Source organism: Pocillopora damicornis, chromosome 1 (genome assembly GCF_964200805.1).
Source record: "Pocillopora damicornis chromosome 1, jaPocDami1.2, whole genome shotgun sequence".
Lineage (NCBI taxonomy): Eukaryota > Metazoa > Cnidaria > Anthozoa > Scleractinia > Pocilloporidae > Pocillopora > Pocillopora damicornis.
In genome coordinates this window covers 38,285,070-38,306,109 of record NC_142670.1, presented here as the reverse complement: position 1 = coordinate 38,306,109, position 21,040 = coordinate 38,285,070, and the positions used below count along the sequence as shown (strand labels likewise).

The following is a 21,040-nucleotide window of genomic DNA, read 5'->3' as shown; positions in this document are numbered from 1 at the left end:
TTTCTATAGTAACAGCATTCGCCGCGTTCAATGTGTTATGATGTGAGCTGGAGACATGGGTCGAGTACGAAAATATAAAACCTGTTGGAAAACTTCCGAGAGAGATGATTTTCTGAGAAACTTACGGATGAGAACAGAATATACTGTTGTTGCGTCATAGTGCCTGGTTAAGACAATTCGAGAAACGTACGTCCTAAGCAATTGTCTTTCAGCAAACAGAGAAACAAGAAACGGGAGACACGGTTAACAAGATCCTTAAAATCAATGCCTTTTCCAATTTTCCTCATCCTGTTTGTACATTTACCTTACTTATCCTGTTTAGTCAAATTTCACCGACCCCATCCTTCAATCCAGTCCCTGATAAACCTTCTACTCTTAAGCTGAGCCATCTGAAGGACTTTGACCCTTAACAGGCCGCAACACGATTCCGACACGTTTTCCTTCTCTTGTCACATATTTGCACTATTTCTGCCCTACCTCGCTTGCTCTGGTGCGTTTTCACAACCCGGCTGATTCTTAGCAAAAAAAATTTGTTTGACACATCAATGCAAACGGGGAAGTTCAGCCACATTTCGACCTTACACAACTCCACAGCACGCTCGGCTTGGTTTTGAACCGCGGTAGGCTGTCACGGGAAGTTGCGGCACTGTATGGTGATTTGAAACGGCCTGCGTGCTTAGAATTCCCTTGGTCACTGAGTTTGGTACCGATCATATTTAGAAAGCTATGATCATCGTTTCAGCATCGATTTTCTCGGAAAATATTAGAGGGATGAAGCTCAAAATCAGTGGATCTGAAACAAAAAAAAAATCCAGCGCTGCTGAAGTTCGAAAAACTAAACTATAATTTTGAAGAGAGACGCACTAACCGCTTCATCCTGCTTAAACTTATGAGACAACCAGCTACTTTAATGCAAACAAGCTGGGTAAAGACAAAAGAGCCTCCATAAATATTAGGTTTCCCTAGAAGGGTTCGTAGTCATGGTAACGGTGACGTTTTCACTGATTCAAGCTTGGGTCAATGGAGGCGGATATGTCTGTGGACATCTTTGGAGTCGGTTTCCATTGAAGGATTCGTAGTCGTAAGGTGACTACGAAAATCCATAAATTGCCAAAGCAGGAACATATCTCACATAGGCTTTCCATTACTAAGGGTGATTAATTAGAATAAAGACCCACTATCATCATCATACACCGTTCATCCAAGTTACCCACAATGCGTGATCCCAGGACAGGCAGACGCGACTTGAGAGGATAATAATTTGAAATTCTGAAACTGATAGGGTGGTGACAACCGCTCAACTTTGCGTGACCAATTGAGACAACTCCTTCCGCTATCGTAAGTGAGTCAAAATAAAATAATAAATAAACCACTAGAGCCTTTTCAAGAATTGAAACTGTGCTACATCGCCATGTCTTATTACACATACAGGGGTCTGCTCTCTAAGATAGGCCGACAACTCAGTCAGCATGATCATCAACAGTTACTCGAGACGTGTGGATTAGAAGACGAGGCTGATAACATACCAGACGCCCGTTCCTTATTGAAAATACTAGAAGGAAAGAGTCACTTGGGAATTGACCGACTTGGAGTTTTGAAGGAAGTCTTGAATACTTTAGAAGAGTTCTCTCTGTTGGAAAAACTAATGGAGTTCGAGAAGGAAAGGAAAGGATGCAAAAACTTCCTTGCAAAGATAAGTGATGCACTCGATAGCGACGAACGCAATCATCTGGAACAACTCAAGGATATTTGCCGTAGAAGACAGACATCGTTGGAGCTTGATGAGAGCATTTCCAATATTCGAACATTGTTCGAAGAACTGGAGAAACATGAAAGTTTGGACTTTTGCGCACTTGACTTTCTAAAAGAGATTTTGACAGAAATAAAGAAGGAGGACTTGCTGAAAGAGATCGAGGAGTATGAGCAGCGACGAAATAAGAACCATACAGCAGAAATAAGAAAAGGTAAATAAAAATTTTGAGTTTGTGTATGAAAACGCTCAAGGCAGTTGAGTTTAGTAGGAGCATTAGAGAGATCACCGGAAGCGAATATTACACAGCACAATATTACGTACGTTTTCGCAACCGCGTATCATCGAACTAATGTAGGATCGAATTTTTCCTCGCGATCCTCGATGGAGATCGTGTCTGAGTGGTGTCTCTCGTGATAACTTTGTTCTTATGTTCTTTTCATTTTAAGCGAAATTTTACTCTTTGGGCAAAGTTGTGACCGATAAGGTGGCAGAAGGTAAGTAAAACTTTTCCTGTTATCATATGAAGTAGTTGTTCGCTTCCATTAAAATTTACAAGGTATCATGAAGTGATATATTAACTTTGTCAGAGACGACCAATTCAGGTGATCTTTGAGTGGAAAAGCCCTCTGAAGCTTTTACTGACATAATAACCGAGGCACTTCCAATGGATGTTGTAGGTATTTCGATATCGTTGCTGTGTAGCAGTACGTCTTTGCAGGTCATTTCCAATTATGAGGTGGTGCGACGGCATTAGCGCTAGACGCGTAGAAGCTTTTTGTAAAGCTTTGTCATCGTTGTAATTTTGCGGCAAAAAAATCAGTTACATTCAGTGTATTTCACTTTAGAAATATATCGAATACTCTGTGGTTAACGCAACAATGGAAACGCACCCGATTGCTCACAATTTCACAGAAATCGTTGACAGAGATCGTTGACAGAAATTGCCACCACGGTTTTGCCGCACTCTTTATCAGCGCCCGAATACTAAGAAAGCGATTAAATGACCATTATCCTTTGTAAAGACTGAATTCATTTCCGGTGAACGTGAAAATAAACGTGTCCGCGAGATGAAAAAATGTTTAAAATATCGCAACCTTTTTATGCTCGTAAACGTTCTTAAAAGCAAGAAGGCAAGCTTTCCTGTCACAAATATGATAATGACATTACAGTAATCGTGACACCGTAACGCTTATTAGAAGGCAAGCAAGGACTTGACCTATGGATGCACGAGAAACTTATCATCTTACTTTTCCGCTCTGTTTTGTTACAGGCAACGATTGCGTTACAATTTTGATTTTTGCACAGGATGTATGCTAATTTGAAGGTACTGAAATTTAACCCAACTAATTGCCACTGTAATTACGAGAAGAATTAATCAAATCTGTTTCACAAATTCCATAAATAAATCCTATCATAATAAAAATTATGTTACGTGTAATAACAATCCAATAAAATTAACTTACCGGACTTGAACGTCTTTTGCATCGCGAAGTTTGTCATTCTCCATTCAGTTTCCATGCTGAGAAATTCAACTTTTCCAAATTCTAAGAAGAAATTACATTGTTACGAATGTAGTTTTTGCTTCCATCTCGCATACGATGTCTCAACTCGGAATTCACTCATCTCGCGCCATAATGTAATTTTGGCGGGGAATAGACAAATAACTGCTGTTTGTCTCTGTGTTGTGTAAAAATTAATTCTCAACAGATTCACAGGCGGCCCAAGCCCACGTCTCGAGAAAAAGCCAACCGTGATGAGTTCATGAACGCGTCACGCGTTGTGTGACTCGGTGTTAAGTTACGGGAGGAACCGTAAAACCTGTCTTTTGACATGGATAACAGTGATGGTAAAGCAAGCTTAAAACGGCAGAAATCGCCAGAAACTACGACGGATACACGGGGCATGAGTAATTTTTATTGATTTTACGCGTAAAATATTTATATTTCGAAATATTTATCGTTGTAAATCGACCATATTCCGTTCCCCATACTATTCCTTATAACGTGTTCAAATTTTCAACGGTTCCTCCTGTAACTTAACACCGAGTCACACAACGCGTGACGCGTTCATGAATTCATTGTTGGCTTTTCCTAGAGACGTGAGCTTGGGCCGCTTGTGACAGATTAAGCCTTGTTTTGAAATACTTAGAACACATTCAACGGCCAAACCAGTAACTAATTTTGTGGCGAAGCGAGCCACCAACTACCACGTAGAATATTGATCAGCCAAACACCATGAAGTTTATTTCAACATAGTATTACAGGAGCCTATTACGGCACCTTTTGTCATGCAACAGGATATCCTTAGTAAATCGAACCCACCCTGCCTTCTTGAGTTTTTAATTTTAGACTACTGCAAATGAAAGCGTATTCCTTTGGCAAGTAGTTAGCTTTTTAAAAACTTCCAAGGAAATGAGAACTACTCTATAGAGAATTCGTTGTAATATAATTAAAGTTGTTGCCAATGTTGAGCTAGCAACTTTCTGTTGATTCGCATTTCGATCATCCTTGACAATGTCACCTACTTCTTAGCCTCTAAACCATACAACACTCAGTTGTCCTCTTTCGCAATGCTTTTCGTACCTTTCGTGTCTGCATGTAGTCGCTGGTACAATGCGTACTAGGCTCAGCGAAATGTCAACATTTTCAAGATATCTTAACAACCGTCTAAAGAATCCTTGTTACTGTTCATGTTATCATTATGAAACTTTGCTTCCGAGTTGCTGATCGTCTTCAAACAGCTTGAAGCTTACAACGTTTGAGTTAGTGACTCATTATACTGTAACTTATGTCATCCTCTTTCGAATATGTGGTCGATAAAATAGGTTGCATTAAGTTGACCGAAATGCCACCTTCTTCAACATGTCTTAACAAACGTCAAAGGATTCAGTTTAATTCTTTGTTTTATCATTACACGATGTTGCCTCTGGGTTGATGACCGCCTTGAAACAGCTCTAAGTGGGCAGGGTTTAAGTTGGTTAAAAATTATACATCGATAATATCATACTGTTCTAAATTGCCCTAAATTACCACATATTCGAAAGAGGATGATTAAGTATAAAGTGACATTAGTTATAATATAATGAGTCACTAACACTAACGCTATAAGCTTCAAGCTGTTTGAAGACGATCAGCAACTCGGAAGCAAAGTTTTATAATGATAACATGAACAGTAACAAGGATTCTTTAGACGGTTGTTAAGATATCTTGAAAATGTTGACATTTCGCTGAGAATAGTATGCATTGTACCAGCGACTACATGCAGACACGAAAGGTACGAAAAGCATTGCGAAAGAGGACAACTGAGTGTTGTATTGTTTAGACGCTAAGAAGTAGGTAACATTTTCGAAATGCGAATCAACAGAAAGTTGCCAGCTCAACATTGGCAACAACTTCAATTATATTACAACGAATTCTCCATAGAGTAGTTCTCATTTTCTTGGAAGTTTTTAAAAAGCTAACCACTTGCCAAAGGAATACGCTTTCATTTGCAGTAATCTAAAATTAAAAACTCAAGAAGGCAGGGTGGGTTCGATTTACTAAGGATATCCTGTTGCATGACAAAAGGTGCTGTAATAGGCTCCTGTAATACTATGTTGAAATAAACTTCATGGTGTTTGGCTGATCAATATTCTACGTGGTAGTTGGTGGCTCGCTTCGCCACAAAATTAGTTACTGGTTTGGCCAGTCAGCGAGCGGTTAAGGAAAACAATACAGCTATTGTCACAATAGGACTTCCGGTGAAATAAATCGCGTTCGATCGATAACTCCCCCAAGGTCGTACTCTAGTGCGTTGTCTTACGAGCCATGTTCTCTTTTGTCAAATCAATTTCATCAGATGGCTTGCCTGAACGTTGAATTCGTTCTAAGTATTTCAAAACAAGGCTTAATCTGTTGGGAATTAATTTTTACACAACACAGAGACAAACAGCAGTTATTTGTCTATTCCCCGCCAAAATTACATTATGGCGCGAAATAAGTGAATTCCGAGTTGAGACATCGTATGCGAGATGGAAGCAAAAACTACATTCGTAACAATGTAATTTCTTCTTAGAATTTGGAAAAGTTGAATTTCTCAGCATGGAAACTGAATGGAGAATGACAAACTTCGCGATGCAAAAGACGTTCAAGTCCGGTAAGTTAATTTTTATTGGATTGTAATTACACGTAACATAATTTTGATTATGATAGGATTTATTTATGGAATTTGTGAAACAGATTTGATTAATTCTCCTCGTAAATACAGTGGTAATTAGTTGGGTTAAATCTCAGTAGCATGGTTTGCTTCAACTTTGCATACATCCTGTGCAAAAATCAAAATTGTAACGCAATCGTTGCCTGTAACAAAACAGAGCGGAAAAGTAAGATGATACGTTTCTCGTGCATCCATAGGTCAAGTCCTTGCTTGCCTTCTAATAAGCGTTACGGTGTCACGATTACTGTAATGTCATTATCACATTCGTGACAGGAAAGCTTGTCAAACCTTCTTGCTTTTAAGAACGTTTACAAGCATAAAAAGGTTGCGATATTTTTAAATTTTTTCATCTCGCGGACACGATTATTTTCACGTTCACCGGAAATGAATTCAGTCTTTACAAAGGATAATGGTCATTTGATCGCTTTCTTAGTATTCGGGCGCTGATAAAGAGTGCGGCAAAACCGTGGTGGCAATTTCTGTCAACGATCTCTGTCAACGATTTCTGTGGAATTGTAAGCAATCGGGTGCGTTTCCATTGCTGTGCTATATTTCTAAGGTGAAGTAAACTGAATGTAACTTTTTTTTTTGCCGCAAAATTACAACGGTAACAAAGCTTTACAAAGAGCTTCTACGCGTCTAGCGGTAATGAAAATAATACAGCCTCGGAGAAGAATAATTCACTACAGATAACATCCAATTTATGGTGAAACATTACTGCTCTTAGAGCAGAAATGCCCCATCTATTGTGGTCTGTTTTCTTTGTTGTTGACAGAAATAAAACAGGCAAACCTTAATTTAGAAATGACGTGACCTATATTCTTCCATGTCATCGGTTTGTTGAGGAACTTAGTTGTTGACGAGTAAGTTTCATATTGCAAACCATATCTGATTGGTTGACACAGTAACTCATATCCTAAAGAACTAATTAAAAATGTATTTGAGATCTGATTGGTTCATTCAGGAACTAAGATACCTAAAATTTCAAGTACATATCAAAATGGTAAAGTACATATTTAAATGGGGAGGTGTTTTATATATTTTTAGACTCCTTTTCCAGCTTCAGCGTTTGCTAAGCTTGGCCTGAATGCAGCTGTGCTAATTTCATGTGTGATCTCAGGGTTGCATACAAATGTTTGGTCTTGAGGATAGATTAGTAGTGTAAATTGGTTGCTCAGTGAATTGTTTGCTTGTAATTCCCACTTTACTAAAAAGAGTGGCTATTAGGCCAAACTTCTTAACAAATAAATAAAGATATATTAAAGTTCACACGGCAACCAGGTGGACAATCAGACATAGTTTGATGCTACACTGGTTTGCAGATTTAATGAATGTTACCGAAGAAGTTACAATTCACAGAACCAACGTTTCGACACTCCTGTCTAGTGCCTTCATCAGGGGTGATGAAGGCACTAGACAGGAGTGTCGAAACGTTGGGTCTATGAATTGTAACTTCTTCGGTTACATTCATTAAATCTGCAAACCAGTGTAGCATCAAACTATGTCAAATAAAGAAAGAGTTAATTGCGGCATCTTCTGAGAATTGAATCCTTTTCAGGTAATTTATAATCTTTTTCTGAGCTACTATCTTGGTGGTAAGGGATGTTCGCCCTAACTCATTTCATGTCTTCTAAACTCTTTCAAAGGGCTGAAGAGTTTGTTCCAAATATCATTAATTTATATTTGAGGCAGTTAACATGAAAATCTCTCTCCAGTTAAGGATAAGGTTCTTGTAAAGACTATATTCACTCCATTATAGCACAGTTAATTTGCAAGGGATAAGATTTACACAAAGTAATGACCATACACATATTTCTTGTCTCCATCATCCGCATCATAAACATCAGTAACATCTTCTGACTAGTACAGAGGTGAGCAGCCTCCATCCTAACTGAAGAATATTTTTTTATTTGCGTTGTCTTCGTTCATTTCTTTCCATACCTTCAAATTCGACTCCTTCTATTCCTGAAACACTATCAAATTTCATGATGATGCTGATGTTGATGATGATGATTTTGAAGTGACCAAAAAAAATTATCAACGAAACGTTCGTTCTTTGATTGAAATTTGGTAAGAGATTTCTTTTGAAAATTACCCTTTATTCTTTTTTTAAATTTTGTTTTCACTAGTTCCTTTAAAGACGTGGATCGAAATTTCTAGAAAATTTCTGCCTTGGCACAGTATCTTGAGCTGCTTTGAGAGTGTTTCGCAGTGTTTTAGAAGCTTTGAAAAACAGGTTCTTCCCCCTGATACAGAACTCGCCGACATGGGTGGAGGGTGCGTCTGCTTCACAGTTCAGGCAAGCAATTTAAAGGGGCTTACCACTTTGTGGAAAATGTACCAGGACGGCACACTGAAGGCACGCCTGTACAACTTCTTGGTGACTGAAGTTAGGCATCTTGCTGAAGCTGAGGAGAATGTTGAACTAACAGTAACAATTGAGGAAGAAGAGTACAGGAGAGCTTTCGTTTATCTAAATAATGAAGCCAAAGGTAACTTAGTTAGTGTACCCTGCAGGTAGCGCATAGAAATTAGTTCAACAGGATCATTTTCGTGTAAGATATTTAATTATATCACAAATCAGTTTTCAATGTGTCTTCAAATAAGTGTTTCGAACCTTAACTTACCATGACCCGAACTCTATTCGTTGTAATGAACACTGGACGAAAAATGGATTTGCCTGGGTTGCAAATGTTGAGCAAATATGAAACAAATTTCACTTTTGCCTAAGTTTGCTAATTTTTGCTCAATGGTAAAGATCATCTTTGCATCATTTACTTTACACCCTTCGCAAATATGTGGCAAAATTTATATTTTTGCCGATGTTTTTCTGAGGTAGCAAAGAAGGTGCAAACTGTGGACAGCATACAAGTTTGCTTAGTTAAGCAAATGTGTTCAAACCGTTAACTTTGAATAAGTTTACAGTGGTTTGCAAATGCTGCCAAATCATCGTCTTTTTATAAAATATCAATAATGAAATTGTTTGCTAGGTTTGTCATGTGTGCAATGTATCAACACTGGACAAGTTTGCTTCGGTTTTTGTTTGTGTTCCAAACATAAGTATGCATGTAGGTTTGCACGCATTTGAAATATTTGCTCCGGGCTAGGTACGTGGTTAAAGCACAATTCTTATTCAAATTTACTCTGCATTGTCAATCTATTTAAGTATTCGATCTGTAGCCATGCTTCGGGGATTCTCTTCGATTATTGTACTAAGGCCTCCTTATGCTTGAAAAACCTTTCGCTGCTGATCTTGTCGGTCTTCGGTACCATTTTTCGAGTTGCTTTCACGTGAGACTTTCGACTCGTGTATTTAGATCTTTAACAAATCAGCTCTTTATGGCTGGTTACGTTTCTGAGCTTCTGGTGGTCTTTGCAAACTGAGCCGTAACTCAACAATAATTCAAACACAAACACCGAGTCTCATAAAGCAGCATAAAGACTTCACAAGTCTTTCTTACAGCTTCTTCGATTTGTTGGGCCTTGCTTGTTCAGTTTCATATCCTGTATAGAACGGCAATGGTTTTCTATCGAAGAACCTCAACCGGCGCTCGCATTTGAATCCATCGTTGGAGATCTGAATGCATCCTTCAAGCGTCCGTCGATGAAAACCGGCGTTCGATTGGTTAAGGATGAGGAAAAGGTTGATGATTTTAGTAGCTACGAAATGAACACAAGAAAGGCTTCGCTTCCACCGACCAGTGATATTAAGGTTCAAACGTTTTTCTCGTGCTCATTTTTGAATAGGCGGGATAAGAAAGGCATAGTGAATGTAAACAAGATCAGCGAGAGTGCCTGAGGATGCATATTTCTCTGCATGTTTCTCAAGCGGTCTTGAATTTATTACTTGCGACACAAAGATCCTAAGATAAGCTATTGTTCGAACTTTTCGTCTTGAAATCACTTCACTCGTTTACTGATCACGTGTGAATTTGAAGACATAGGCTATTTCCTTGGAAAAAAACCTGTGGTTTTCCTGAGTTCCATTTATTTATACGTTACCAACATCAAGACTTCCGAATCCAGTTGTAAATTTATTCATCTTCAACATAACAGGGCTAATGTGAACACCCAAGTATACCGAGAAAAATGAGAAAGAGGCCACCTACTATCAGTGAGATCAATCCAGCTGAGAGTGAAACATTGACTATGTCACCAAGCCAATTCAGGAGACGAAAACAGAAAACAATTCGGTCTGCAAGAGTTATTCACTGTGACTGTCATGTTTACACTTCTGAGAAAAAAGAAGACAAAACAAACAGAATCGGTGAGAGCTGGCCTTTGTACAACTTTAATTAGCTTGGCAGAAAATGGAAATGGAAGAGTATTTATATCCAACAGGCCATTTTACAGTTGTGTACTTAGTTGCCAAGTCTTTGATTTGGAGTAAGGCTGAAAGTAACCTTGTTGTAGTAGAGACCAGTGTCTAGCATAACAACAAGGCAATTTACCTTTGAAAAGCAGCCAGGTTTGTATCATAACAAGGTCACCCTTAGCCTCACTCCTGTTAAAAGGCTTGGTAACCAAGCACGCAACTGTAAAATGGACTATTCCATGAAATGCATGAATTCCGTTGTTCCAAGCTTTGTGAAAAGCAAGGTAACTAACTTTGTTTTCCAAGCAAACGAAGTTAGAAGCATGCAGGTACCATACATGTCATGAGTATTTGGCAAGAGAAAATACATCAGTGTAGGAAGTAGTTCTAATGTTCTGAACAAGCCATGTCGTAAGTAATGTCACGACAAACAATCACAATGGTTTGATGTACATTATTGTATTCTCCTACTCACCAGTAACACCGATCTCACAATCTATCAACTCAAATCACGTATCATATTTCTGTACTTCCGTCACGAACCTATCAACAAATTCAATGTAACGCTTCGGTCACGACACTCTCCCTCCCATTTGACTCTCTGTCTGAAAACACAACTGAAACTTATTTGAACATGAAATGTCACTTGTTAAGTCTAATCCTCGTTTAGCACGTCTTAAGCTATAGCAGCTATTCGCTGGCGTGCATCTACTGCGGCTCTTCCCGGCTGGAATTCTCTGGCGTCAGCTCTTAGCATCTCTCCTCTCTTTCGTTCAGAGTGGTCTCTCTATGTGTGTCATCCCAGCTCTGAACTGCGCTCCTCTTATAACTCCATCTCGACCTTGAATCAGGCGTTCCATTATACCAACTTCCATTTGCTTCTGTTTCGCTCCTCTCCCTTAATAAGGAACGTCTCCTTCTTTCAAGGTAGCTTCTTACGTTTGATGGTTGAGATTGCGACGCTCTCTTAGGGCCTTTAGGTACTCGGTTGTCCATCTTTTCCATAGGACGTCTTTACCTTTCCGTTGGTACTTCGCACGTTTTCTGGGGTCATAATCTTCAACGTTTGATGGTTCTTCTTCAGGAATTTGATTTAGCTATCCAAACAGCATAAGGTTGGGGGTCAAAATTGGCATTTGAATATAGTCTTCTACATAACCAAGAGGTCTGTCGTTTAGGATTATCTCTACATCCAAGATTACTTCTTCTAATTCATGCCAGCGCAGGTGACCGTTTCCGATTGCTTTGTTCAAACTCTGCTTCGTGACGCCAATCAATCTTTCAAACTGACCGCCCCACCTTGGAGCTCTACTGAGGTTAAAAAGCCACGGGATGTTTTGCTTGGCTAGCCAGTCGTTCATCTTCTCATCTTGTTGAACTTTCTTTAACTATTTGGATGCTAAAACTAAGGTTCTCCCATTATCGGAGAATATTTTTTCTAGCCGTCCTCGTCTCGCCGCAAAACGTTTCAGACTGCATAAATACTGTTCCGTTGTTTGATCTGGTTGTAGATCCAAATAGACGGCACGGGTTAAGCTGCATTCAAATGGTGGAATATATGCCTTCATCTCCCTTTTCTTCTTGCTGAAGTACTTGATAGGCCCATCAAAGTCGACTCCGATGAACTTGAAGGGCACTGATCCTTCTGTTCTTTCCTTGGGTAGGTTTCCAGTCGGTGGATTTGCTAGGGCGGTTACGTGAAAGCGTTTACACCCATGGCACTCACTTATCACTCTCTTTGTTAGTCTTCTGAGGCGAGGTATCCAATATTTCTCTCTTATCTTCGCCATCGTCAAACTGAGTACCCCATGGAGAGTCTGAAGGTGGGCGTGCATTACCAGCTTTTTGCTGAACAAAGCATCATCTGGAGGATAAATGGGGTAGTCTCCCTGGATACGCCCTCTGTATTCGTATAGTCCATCTGCATTCTTCTGGAGATTGAGACGTTAAACTTCCTGATCTTCCTGAAATCTGCTCGTACCCTGGCATTTGACTTGTGTCTCTTTTTCCCAGAACTTCATCTGCTTACTAGTTCTTGAGTGGTGATTGTTCCGGTGATTATTTACTGGCGTTGGCTCTGCAATTTCGAATAAAGCGCAACTCCCACGACCCGACTTGGATGGTTGTCCACAGGTCCCATTTCTGCATCAGCTCATCATGTCCGTCTTTGTTTCAATGGTGACTGTTAGTACTTACCTAATGATTGTGGCTCAGCTTGCGTCTTTGTGGTCGGACTTGGCTTCTTAGGACTTCTACTTTTCCAGTCAACACTCTTTCCCAGTTCTCCCACGCGATCTTTAGCTCTCTGGGAACACCTTAGTCCCAAGGTACTCGGGCGTCGCATGTTTCTCTGTACAGTATCCTTCCAGCTAAGGTGACGAGTGAAGCTAATCCCAAAGGGTCGTATATCTTAGCTATCTTCCTGTGGATTTCTCTCTAAGTTACTTTGACGATTGGGACGGGAAAGGCCAGTTCTATTGTGTCCACTGTTTCATTCCACGGTCTGCCTAGCAGTTTGGTCTCCCCCATCTTTACACCCATATAGTGCTTGGCGAAGCTTTGGCTTGTATTTAGCACAGTAGTTGGTTGTTTCCCTGGTGTTTCCTCCACGGGCGTGGCAAGGCTGTGACTTGCTTCCTGTTGAGTGGTTGAATGTTCTTCTGCCGCTTTCTCTGAAGATGGTGGCTCTTTTAGAGATAGCACATTTGAATGCCAGATGTACAACTGGAATATCCCTTCTCTGAAAGTAGCCTGGGCTGCTTGCTTCAAGTGTTGTGTCTCGACTACAGTTGTTGCTCGTGTGAATCTGAGTGTCTCCACTTGCATGGTTTCTAGGTCCTTCAACCAATGAAACCTCCTCCAGTCTCTCTGATACTTACTTGTAAGAACGCTTGTTTTAGATCGTACGCTAGAGCCACGGGATAGTCTGCCTCCCGCACTACGGCTTTGCGTGGAAGGTAGAACTCTTTTCCTTCTGGTTCCTTGAGCGCTCGTTACACTATTCCCTGCGTCAAGTGTAGATGTCTGGGTCAAGTGTGGATGTCCGGGTCAGAAACATCTTGGTTAGGTCTGGTTCGCTCCCAGAAGACATAAGGGTCCATCCAAAACGCGTAGGTTCAGCTATCGGTTTTCCAGGTTTCCCCATTTTCGGTGTGGTCTCCGTCTTGATTCTTGCGTATTCCCTTGTTCCGAGGATTCAGTGGACGGGGAGCTCTCTCTTCAATTCAACATCATCTATTTCCACTCCTCTCAGGTGGTCATACTTCGCCAAGATGTCTTTGTACCCAGGATTGGTTAGGGTTAGCAGCACACCACGTTCACCTTTGTTATCTCTGTGGGCAGGTGAAAATTTCCCGAGAGGTTTTCAATCACCGCGTCTAGATTTAGATTTTTTTGTCTGTTGTTTGAATGAGCTTTTCGATCTTTCTAAACTCTTTCCGCACTGACTGTTTAGCTATTCGATCGTTGATTTGTTTTTTGATTTGTTTGATCTCTTTTCTTGTCGATTTTATTCTCATGTTTAAGTTTCTACTCTAGTTTGGCTTTCCCTACCTTCACTTCATCGTCGAATTTCTTCTTTCTTTTTTTTTCGGCTCGCTCTTCTCCTTCCTTCGCTGCGCTTTCCATTTCGACCATTTCGGCACCCCTAAATTCTTTAATCGTTAGCTCGGCTTTCTCAAATTCGCCCTCTCTTTCTTCAATTTGCGCGCTCCTTTCCAAAATGCCCTCTTCATCTTCTTCAGCCTCAAACCTATTTTCTTGAACAGTTATCTTAAGGCCCATGAACTTCATCGACTTACTTTTTCAATGTGTTACGCAATCTGTCCGCGGACGTGATGTTCTTCTTATCAATCGCGTGACCGATTGCTCCTTTGTAATCTTAAGGATTTCCAGCTTCGCGTTACTTAACCCTTTAACTCCCAGATGTGAATAACTTCTCATAATAATATCCATACATTATCCAACAAACATGCAATGAGAATACTCAAACTTATCAGATAGAAGCTGTTATCTTGATTTAACGCCAAATTCTCGCAACGAATTTACAAGGAAATTTGTAGCTGCCAGAGGGGAGAATTAATAATTAGGTCTTGGGAGTTAAAGGGTTAAACCACATCTCCATAAGCTGACAGATCTGTCTATGGTTCTTCACAAACAAACATTCATGCTTCATTGCTTCAATGATGACGAGGAACTATTCTGGGTTGACATAGGGACAGATGAACAACCATTTTGGTAAAGATGATTGTGCTACTGGTAAGCTAGTTAAATAAACTAGTACAGTGTGGTGTACAAGATACAGATCTAAATGATTGAGTCAAAATAGAAAAAAAAATATCTCAAGCAACTTGATCCTTAAATACTTTTGTAAATTATATATTTTAAAAGGTAATGTTTACCTATATAAGGAGAGAAGGAAGAATAAAAATTGAATGCAACTCATTGTGTTTTAGTAGGACTTACATTAGTTTAATAATATAGAAATGTTGCTCTTATGAATTTTTCAGTTCACACTGTAAAGTATGTTTTTACTCATTTTCTTTATGATGAAGTAAACAGTGAGCACAATGTCACATTTCCATCACATTTGCGCACCAAGACCGTAGGTGCAAATCAGCATATTTACATTTTTTCCGCAAACGTGGTACAAATTTAGATCACTAAATTTGCTTCGTATTTGCACACTTGGCAAACCCGAGTAAATCCATTTGTTCGTGGAGGGGAAGGGCTAACTCTCGAAACTTCAGCTAAGAAACTCACGGTGGCCTGCAAATTGTCTATTTTTAGGTCATGTGAAGGTGCCAGGAAGAAAATGTGAACCCTCTGATTCAGTGATATCAACAACACCGAACGAGGATGAAACATTGCAAGTAAAAGTGAAAAGACTCGAGAATGATGTCCAACTTCTAAAGGAGAGAGTGGAGAATCAAGAGACACAAACGACCAGACTTCCACTTGAGTATTTGGAGACAAGGATGGGCACGGAAATAATTCCAGCAGAGGAAGGTAACTAAATTATGCAAACACTCAAGCTAAGCTAAATAAAATATTTACAGTCAAACCTTTATTCCACGAGGAATGACGGGGTTGCCGCTTAATACAGGTTAACCGTTTAATACATAGGTATGGGTATGATAAAAATCGAGGAAGAACGCCACTTTATGCCATAACAGACAAATTATTTTGAAAAAACGTACTCAAAAGTACTATTAACATTGATTTTGGGAGATTAACATGGACTGAATTTTACTTGAAAGATTATTCTTAATTAGTGGAGGATTTTCTGGGGGGAACACATGGTTTTCATGGGGGATCAGTCGTTACCAACAGGATATAAAAGGGGGAGGGGACTGTAGAAAATTATCTGCCATTTTACTGCCACCAAGGGAAGGGGGGTCATAAGAATACAACAGAGCTTTGGGGGGGGGTAGTCAGGTAAACTTTTTCGTGTCATAACCAAATTCCTCCAACGAAAGAAAATCTGAGATTCGTTAGAAATGTTTACAACTGAATTGAAACAGATCAGGCCTTTCGAGATTTCATTCCTTACATGCTCGCAAATATCTGTGCTTTACTGACTTTCCTTATAAAGGCTTTTCAGAGACAATGTATTTAGACATTCTAGCCTTGTAATATATCAAATTAGATATGTACATGTGCGCGGATAATTTGATGATTAAATTGATAAAAACAAGAGTAGACTATACCAAGAGATTGTTTGTATTCTCTTGATTATACCTCGACCGCTCGCGGAAAGCTTGCGAGGAGCGCCATAGTTTATTTCTTAAAGTTTTTCTATCTTCAACCTGCTCCCACTGCAAACTGTTAAACATCCTAAAAGCTTCTCAACACATAAATGCATTCCTACTTTAAAATGACATTTTTAGGCAAAAACATGTTGTTTCTTTATGTTTTTTTAGTTCAACATGCCAGTTACGAAAGGCTCGCAGACAAGCCACGGGGTATTGACGAACACAAATGGAATTTTACCAAAATGTACGTGGAAAGTCTACAGTTTGAGACGAAAAGTTTAATGTCTGAAGCATCTGACAGCGGTATGGGAACTGAAGGAGCGCCATCTGAATTTGACGTGGATATCGGTGGTCAGTATCGAAAAGTCAAAATTACCAAGCTTAGTGTCTTTGATAATAATAATAATAATAATAATAATAATAATAATAATAAAACTTTATTTAAACACAATAAGTATTTAAAGCCAGAGGTTTGTGGGGTCGTGTTACAATAATATAACGTAAAAAAATATTAATATATAATAACATTTATAAGTTTATTTAAAAATATGAAAAATATGTTCAACTCCTTTTAAATAATACAGCAATATATCTCGGACACTGCTAAGCAGTCACTCTGGATCCAACAAACACCACCAAACCAATAGTTTATTGATTTCTATTGATATTCATCGAATTCAAAACGACTGCCCAATAGTGATGGTTAAGTCAATCAATCCAATGCGATATTTAAATGTCATATCAAGATTGACTCAACCATGTCTCAAGAATACATGTACATTTCATTATATTTTGGTTTACATCGATCAGTCAAACGATCAAAATTGAAATATAAGAAATCACATGACTGAGTTAAAAGTTTACAGAAATGCTTTATACTCTTAGAATCTATGTAAAAAGCTATCATTCTGTTCTTGTTTAGTTTTTGATCTTGTTGTGATGACAGCAAAAAAAACCGTTATCATTCTTCGTGAAATGCTGGAAACCGTGTTTGAAATGTTCTGTATAGAAGGTGAAACTTATTCTTTGAATGCCGCAGAACCCTCGAACAAAAAAAGTTATCTTTCAAATCGGCACTCTCAGTCCCAGGTTATCAACGAACACTTTTCGTTCAACTTATCTATGCTAGTTACCATGTTCCCACCAAAAGCGTTGATCCATTTTCTGCATAGAAGCACACACAGGAGCCACAATTCCTTCATTCGCTCTGACGAAGGGCTAACGCTCGAAACGTCAGCTTTGAAACCCTTAACGATGGCCAATTTACGTTAAACGTATCAACTCAGTTGATAATACCAAATTACCTTGCTAAGTATTATTATTATTAATAGCAATTACCAAAGGTTAGGAAATGCGGGCGAGGACGATGCATTTTTGGCTATTTGGTTAATGAAAGATTTGGGGGCCCATAGGGAGAAAAAATTTGTTTTGCGGGGTTGAAAATTTAGTCCATGAGGACACCCCCCGTGCTCCAATCGCTTTTTCCTCTATTTTGACCCTAACAATAAAGTGATTTTAATAAACCTGTGAAACAGTTACCAACACTGGATCATTCCACGGGACACTAGTTCCCTTGTTTTGTTTTGCTTAGTTTTAGTGATATGCTGTAATTGTTGTTGTTTCATGGTGTAAAGAAAATCACTGTAGGTTATAAAATACGCGTATTGATCGAGTCAAAATGATTGATGTAACGCAACAATTATTTATTTATTACTGAAACGAAACGACCAATATGAAGAAATTTCAGATTATTCCACAATATAATGTATAAACGCTCCCGTTCCGAGGACTGAAGGACGAAAAACGCTCTCGCTCCACGCTTCTATGAGATCCAAGACAACTATCTCAGACTAAACGCTTGTCAGGTCAAGGACGAACAATACCGACGCTCCACGCTTGAAGTAAAGGACGAACAAATACGACTCTCGCTCGACGCTTGAGGTCAAGGACTAACAGACGAACAACACTCTCACTACTCGCTTGAGGCGGAATGCGGCCGAGAAATGGCATCCAACGCGACATGAACGGAAACGTCGAATCCAGATATTGACACGCTTGATTTGGATTGGTCGGCGCTGCTTCTATGCGTTAGCTTCACGTGTTCCAAGGTCCAGATTATGCGTGATGCGCATGAGAAAATAGCGTACTTTGCATTCCATACATTCTTAGTGGTAGACTCACTATTTGAGCAAAAATCGAGTCAGGGCCAAACTACACAACTGCCGGGCATGCGTTTGTAAAAGCAACGTTGAGATTAGGATTGTGTGCTCCTCTTGCCGCCCGCAATTATTATTATTATTATCATTATTACTAATATTATTATTATTATTATTATTATTATTATGCTGAAAAGAGCCGCTCAATTTGCGAAGTAAGCAAGCTGCGAGATACGATACAAATGCAATCTTTGACTGTCTATTTTTACATATTGAGTATAAACGTTCTTATTATTACAAAGTACGGAAAGGTATGTCTCTTCTACTGTGAATTTTTTTTTCATTTATCTTTTTTTTGTTCAGATAAACGTGACACTCAAACGGTAGCAGGCGACGATTGGAACTCACTGTCATCAGCTGTGCAGACTGGCAACTTTGCCATCATCGAGAATATGTTGTCACTTGGCCTGGATATCAACACAAAAAATAATGATGGTAATACGGCTTTGATTTTAGCTGTTTCTAGTGGCAAAATAGATGCCGTAAATTACCTCTTAGAGAAAGGAGCTGATCCCTTTATTGTAGGCCACTCTGGCATTACTCCACTGCACGCAGCCTCAAAGGATGATAATGTCAACATCATCAAGACACTAATGTCACGTGGCCTAGAGATTGATATAAAAGATAATAGAGGAGCTACACCATTGATGTTGGCTGCAGCTTGTGGCAAGATTGAAGCTGTAAATTATCTTTTAGACAATGGAGCCGATCCCTCTATTACAAACCAGTCAGGAAGAAATTTACTGCATGCCGCTTCAGAGGGTGGTAATGTCGCAATCATCGAGACACTAATGTCACGTGGCCTAGAGATTGATATAAAAGATAATAGAGGAGCTACACCATTGATGTTGGCTGCAGTTTGTGGCAAGATTGAAGCTGTAAATTATCTTTTAGACAATGGAGCCGATCCCTCTATTACATACCAGTCAGGAAGAAATTCACTGCACGCCGCTTCAGTGGGTGGTAATGTCGCAATCATCGAGACACTAATGTCACGTGGCCTAGAGATTGATATAAAAGATAATAGAGGAGATACACCATTGATGTTGGCTGCAGTTTGTGGCAAGATTGAAGCTGTAAATTATCTTTTAGACAAGGGAGCCGATCCCTGTATTAGAGACCAGTTAGGAAGAAATTCACTGCACATCGTTTCAGGGAGTGGTAATGTCACAATCATCGAGACACTAATGTCACGTGATCTAGATATCGATATAAAAGATAATAGAGGAGCTACACCATTGATGTTGGCTGTAGCTTTTGGCAAGATTGAAGCTGTAAATCATTTTTTAGACAATGGAGCCGATCCCTTTATTACAAACCGGTCAGGAAGAAATTCATTGCACGCCGCTTCAGAGGGTGGTAATGTCGCCATCATCGAGACGCTAATGTCACATGGTCTAGATGTCGATTTAAAAGATAATGACGGCAGAACCCTATTGATGTTAGCTGCAGCGTCTGGCAAGATTGAAGCTGTAAATTATCTTTTAGACAAAGGAGCCGATCCCTGTATTAGAGACCAGTTAGGAAGAAATTCATTGCACGTCGCTTCACAGGGTGGTAATGTCACCATCATCGAGACACTAATGTCACGTGGTCTAGATGTCGATTCAAAAGATAGTGGAGGGAGTACACCATTGATGTTGGCTGCAGCTTTTGGCAAGATTGAAGCTGTAAATTATCTTTTAGACAAAGGAGCCGATCCCTGTATTAAAAACCAGTTTGGAAGAAATTCACTGCACGCCGCTTCAAAGGGTGGTAATGTCGCCATCATCGAGACACTGATGTCACGTGGTCTAGATGTCAATTCAAAAGATAATAACGGCAGAACCCCATTGATGTTGGCTGCAGCTTATGGCAAGATTGAAGCTGTAAATTATCTTTTAGACAAAGGAGCCGATCCCTCTATTAGAGACCAGTCTGGAAAAAATTTACTGCACGCCGCTTCAACGGGCGGTAATGTCGCCATCATCACAAAAATGCTGTCACTTGGTTTGGATGTTAATTCAAAAGATATTAGAGGTCACACACCGTTAAATATCGCAAAAATATTTGGTAAAACTGAGGCCGTAACCTTCCTACTTAGCAAGGGAGGACATTAGTTTTTATTTCTTACTGCTCCTTTTAAAGGCTTTAAACGACTACCGCTTGTCACTGCACGAGTGTTATCGGGATGCATGCTTACGAACTATGAATTTTGAAGTAACTGTCACTTTTACTCACATAATATTGACTGCAGTCACCAAAAAGCTGAGTCGTTACAGAAATTCAAAGCCTTACCCATATTACTCGTTTTACAACATTCTTTGGGAGAGATTTTTGTCGATTAGGCAAAAATACAATGCTTTTTTGGCGGAAAGTATGTTCGTCATTGAAAAAGCGCTAAGTCAAGATTGTTTGGCAAACTATTAGTGTTTTTTGTTTTCCTTTTTTCTTCGCCTTTAATTCGACTTGTATGATCTCGAGTGGCAATATTGAGCACAGTAATGGTAAACTACTTAGTTATTATACGGTCAGAAACGTGTTTTTTTTTTTTTTTTGGAGAACAAATAATAACGCGAAGAGAAGAGTTGATTGATAAAATATAACCGTGATTAACAAATAGAGAAGCCTTGACTGTGCTCTGTTCTGTTGTAAAGCACGCAGGAAGCGGCTAAAGCAAGAAAGAAGTGTAGGGGGAAACACGAGACGTAGTCGAGTGTTTCTTCCCACTTCTTGAGTGCTCTAGCCGCTTCCTAAGTGCTTTACAACAAAATAGAGCACAGTCAAGGCTTCTCTATTTGTTTTATAATAAAGAATCCGTTAAATTCCC

General features: G+C 39.5%; 1 protein-coding gene and 1 pseudogene across 2 annotated transcripts in view; one reads left to right on the top strand and one right to left on the bottom strand.

Annotated features, from left to right (window-relative positions):
• Positions 1–21,040, bottom strand: part of LOC149053705 (protein argonaute-2-like) — an 82,362-nt pseudogene that overhangs the window by 21,277 nt on the left and 40,045 nt on the right. The window lies entirely within an intron of this gene.
• LOC149053711 (uncharacterized) lies at positions 1,007–20,822 on the top strand. Its single transcript, XM_089210996.1, has 6 exons — positions 1,007–1,964; positions 2,200–2,247; positions 8,077–8,439; positions 15,051–15,269; positions 16,184–16,366; positions 18,535–20,822. Exons 1-6 carry the CDS (start codon positions 1,412–1,414, stop codon positions 20,328–20,330), a joined length of 3,162 nt encoding a protein of 1,053 aa, XP_089067122.1. The 5' UTR covers positions 1,007–1,411; the 3' UTR covers positions 20,331–20,822.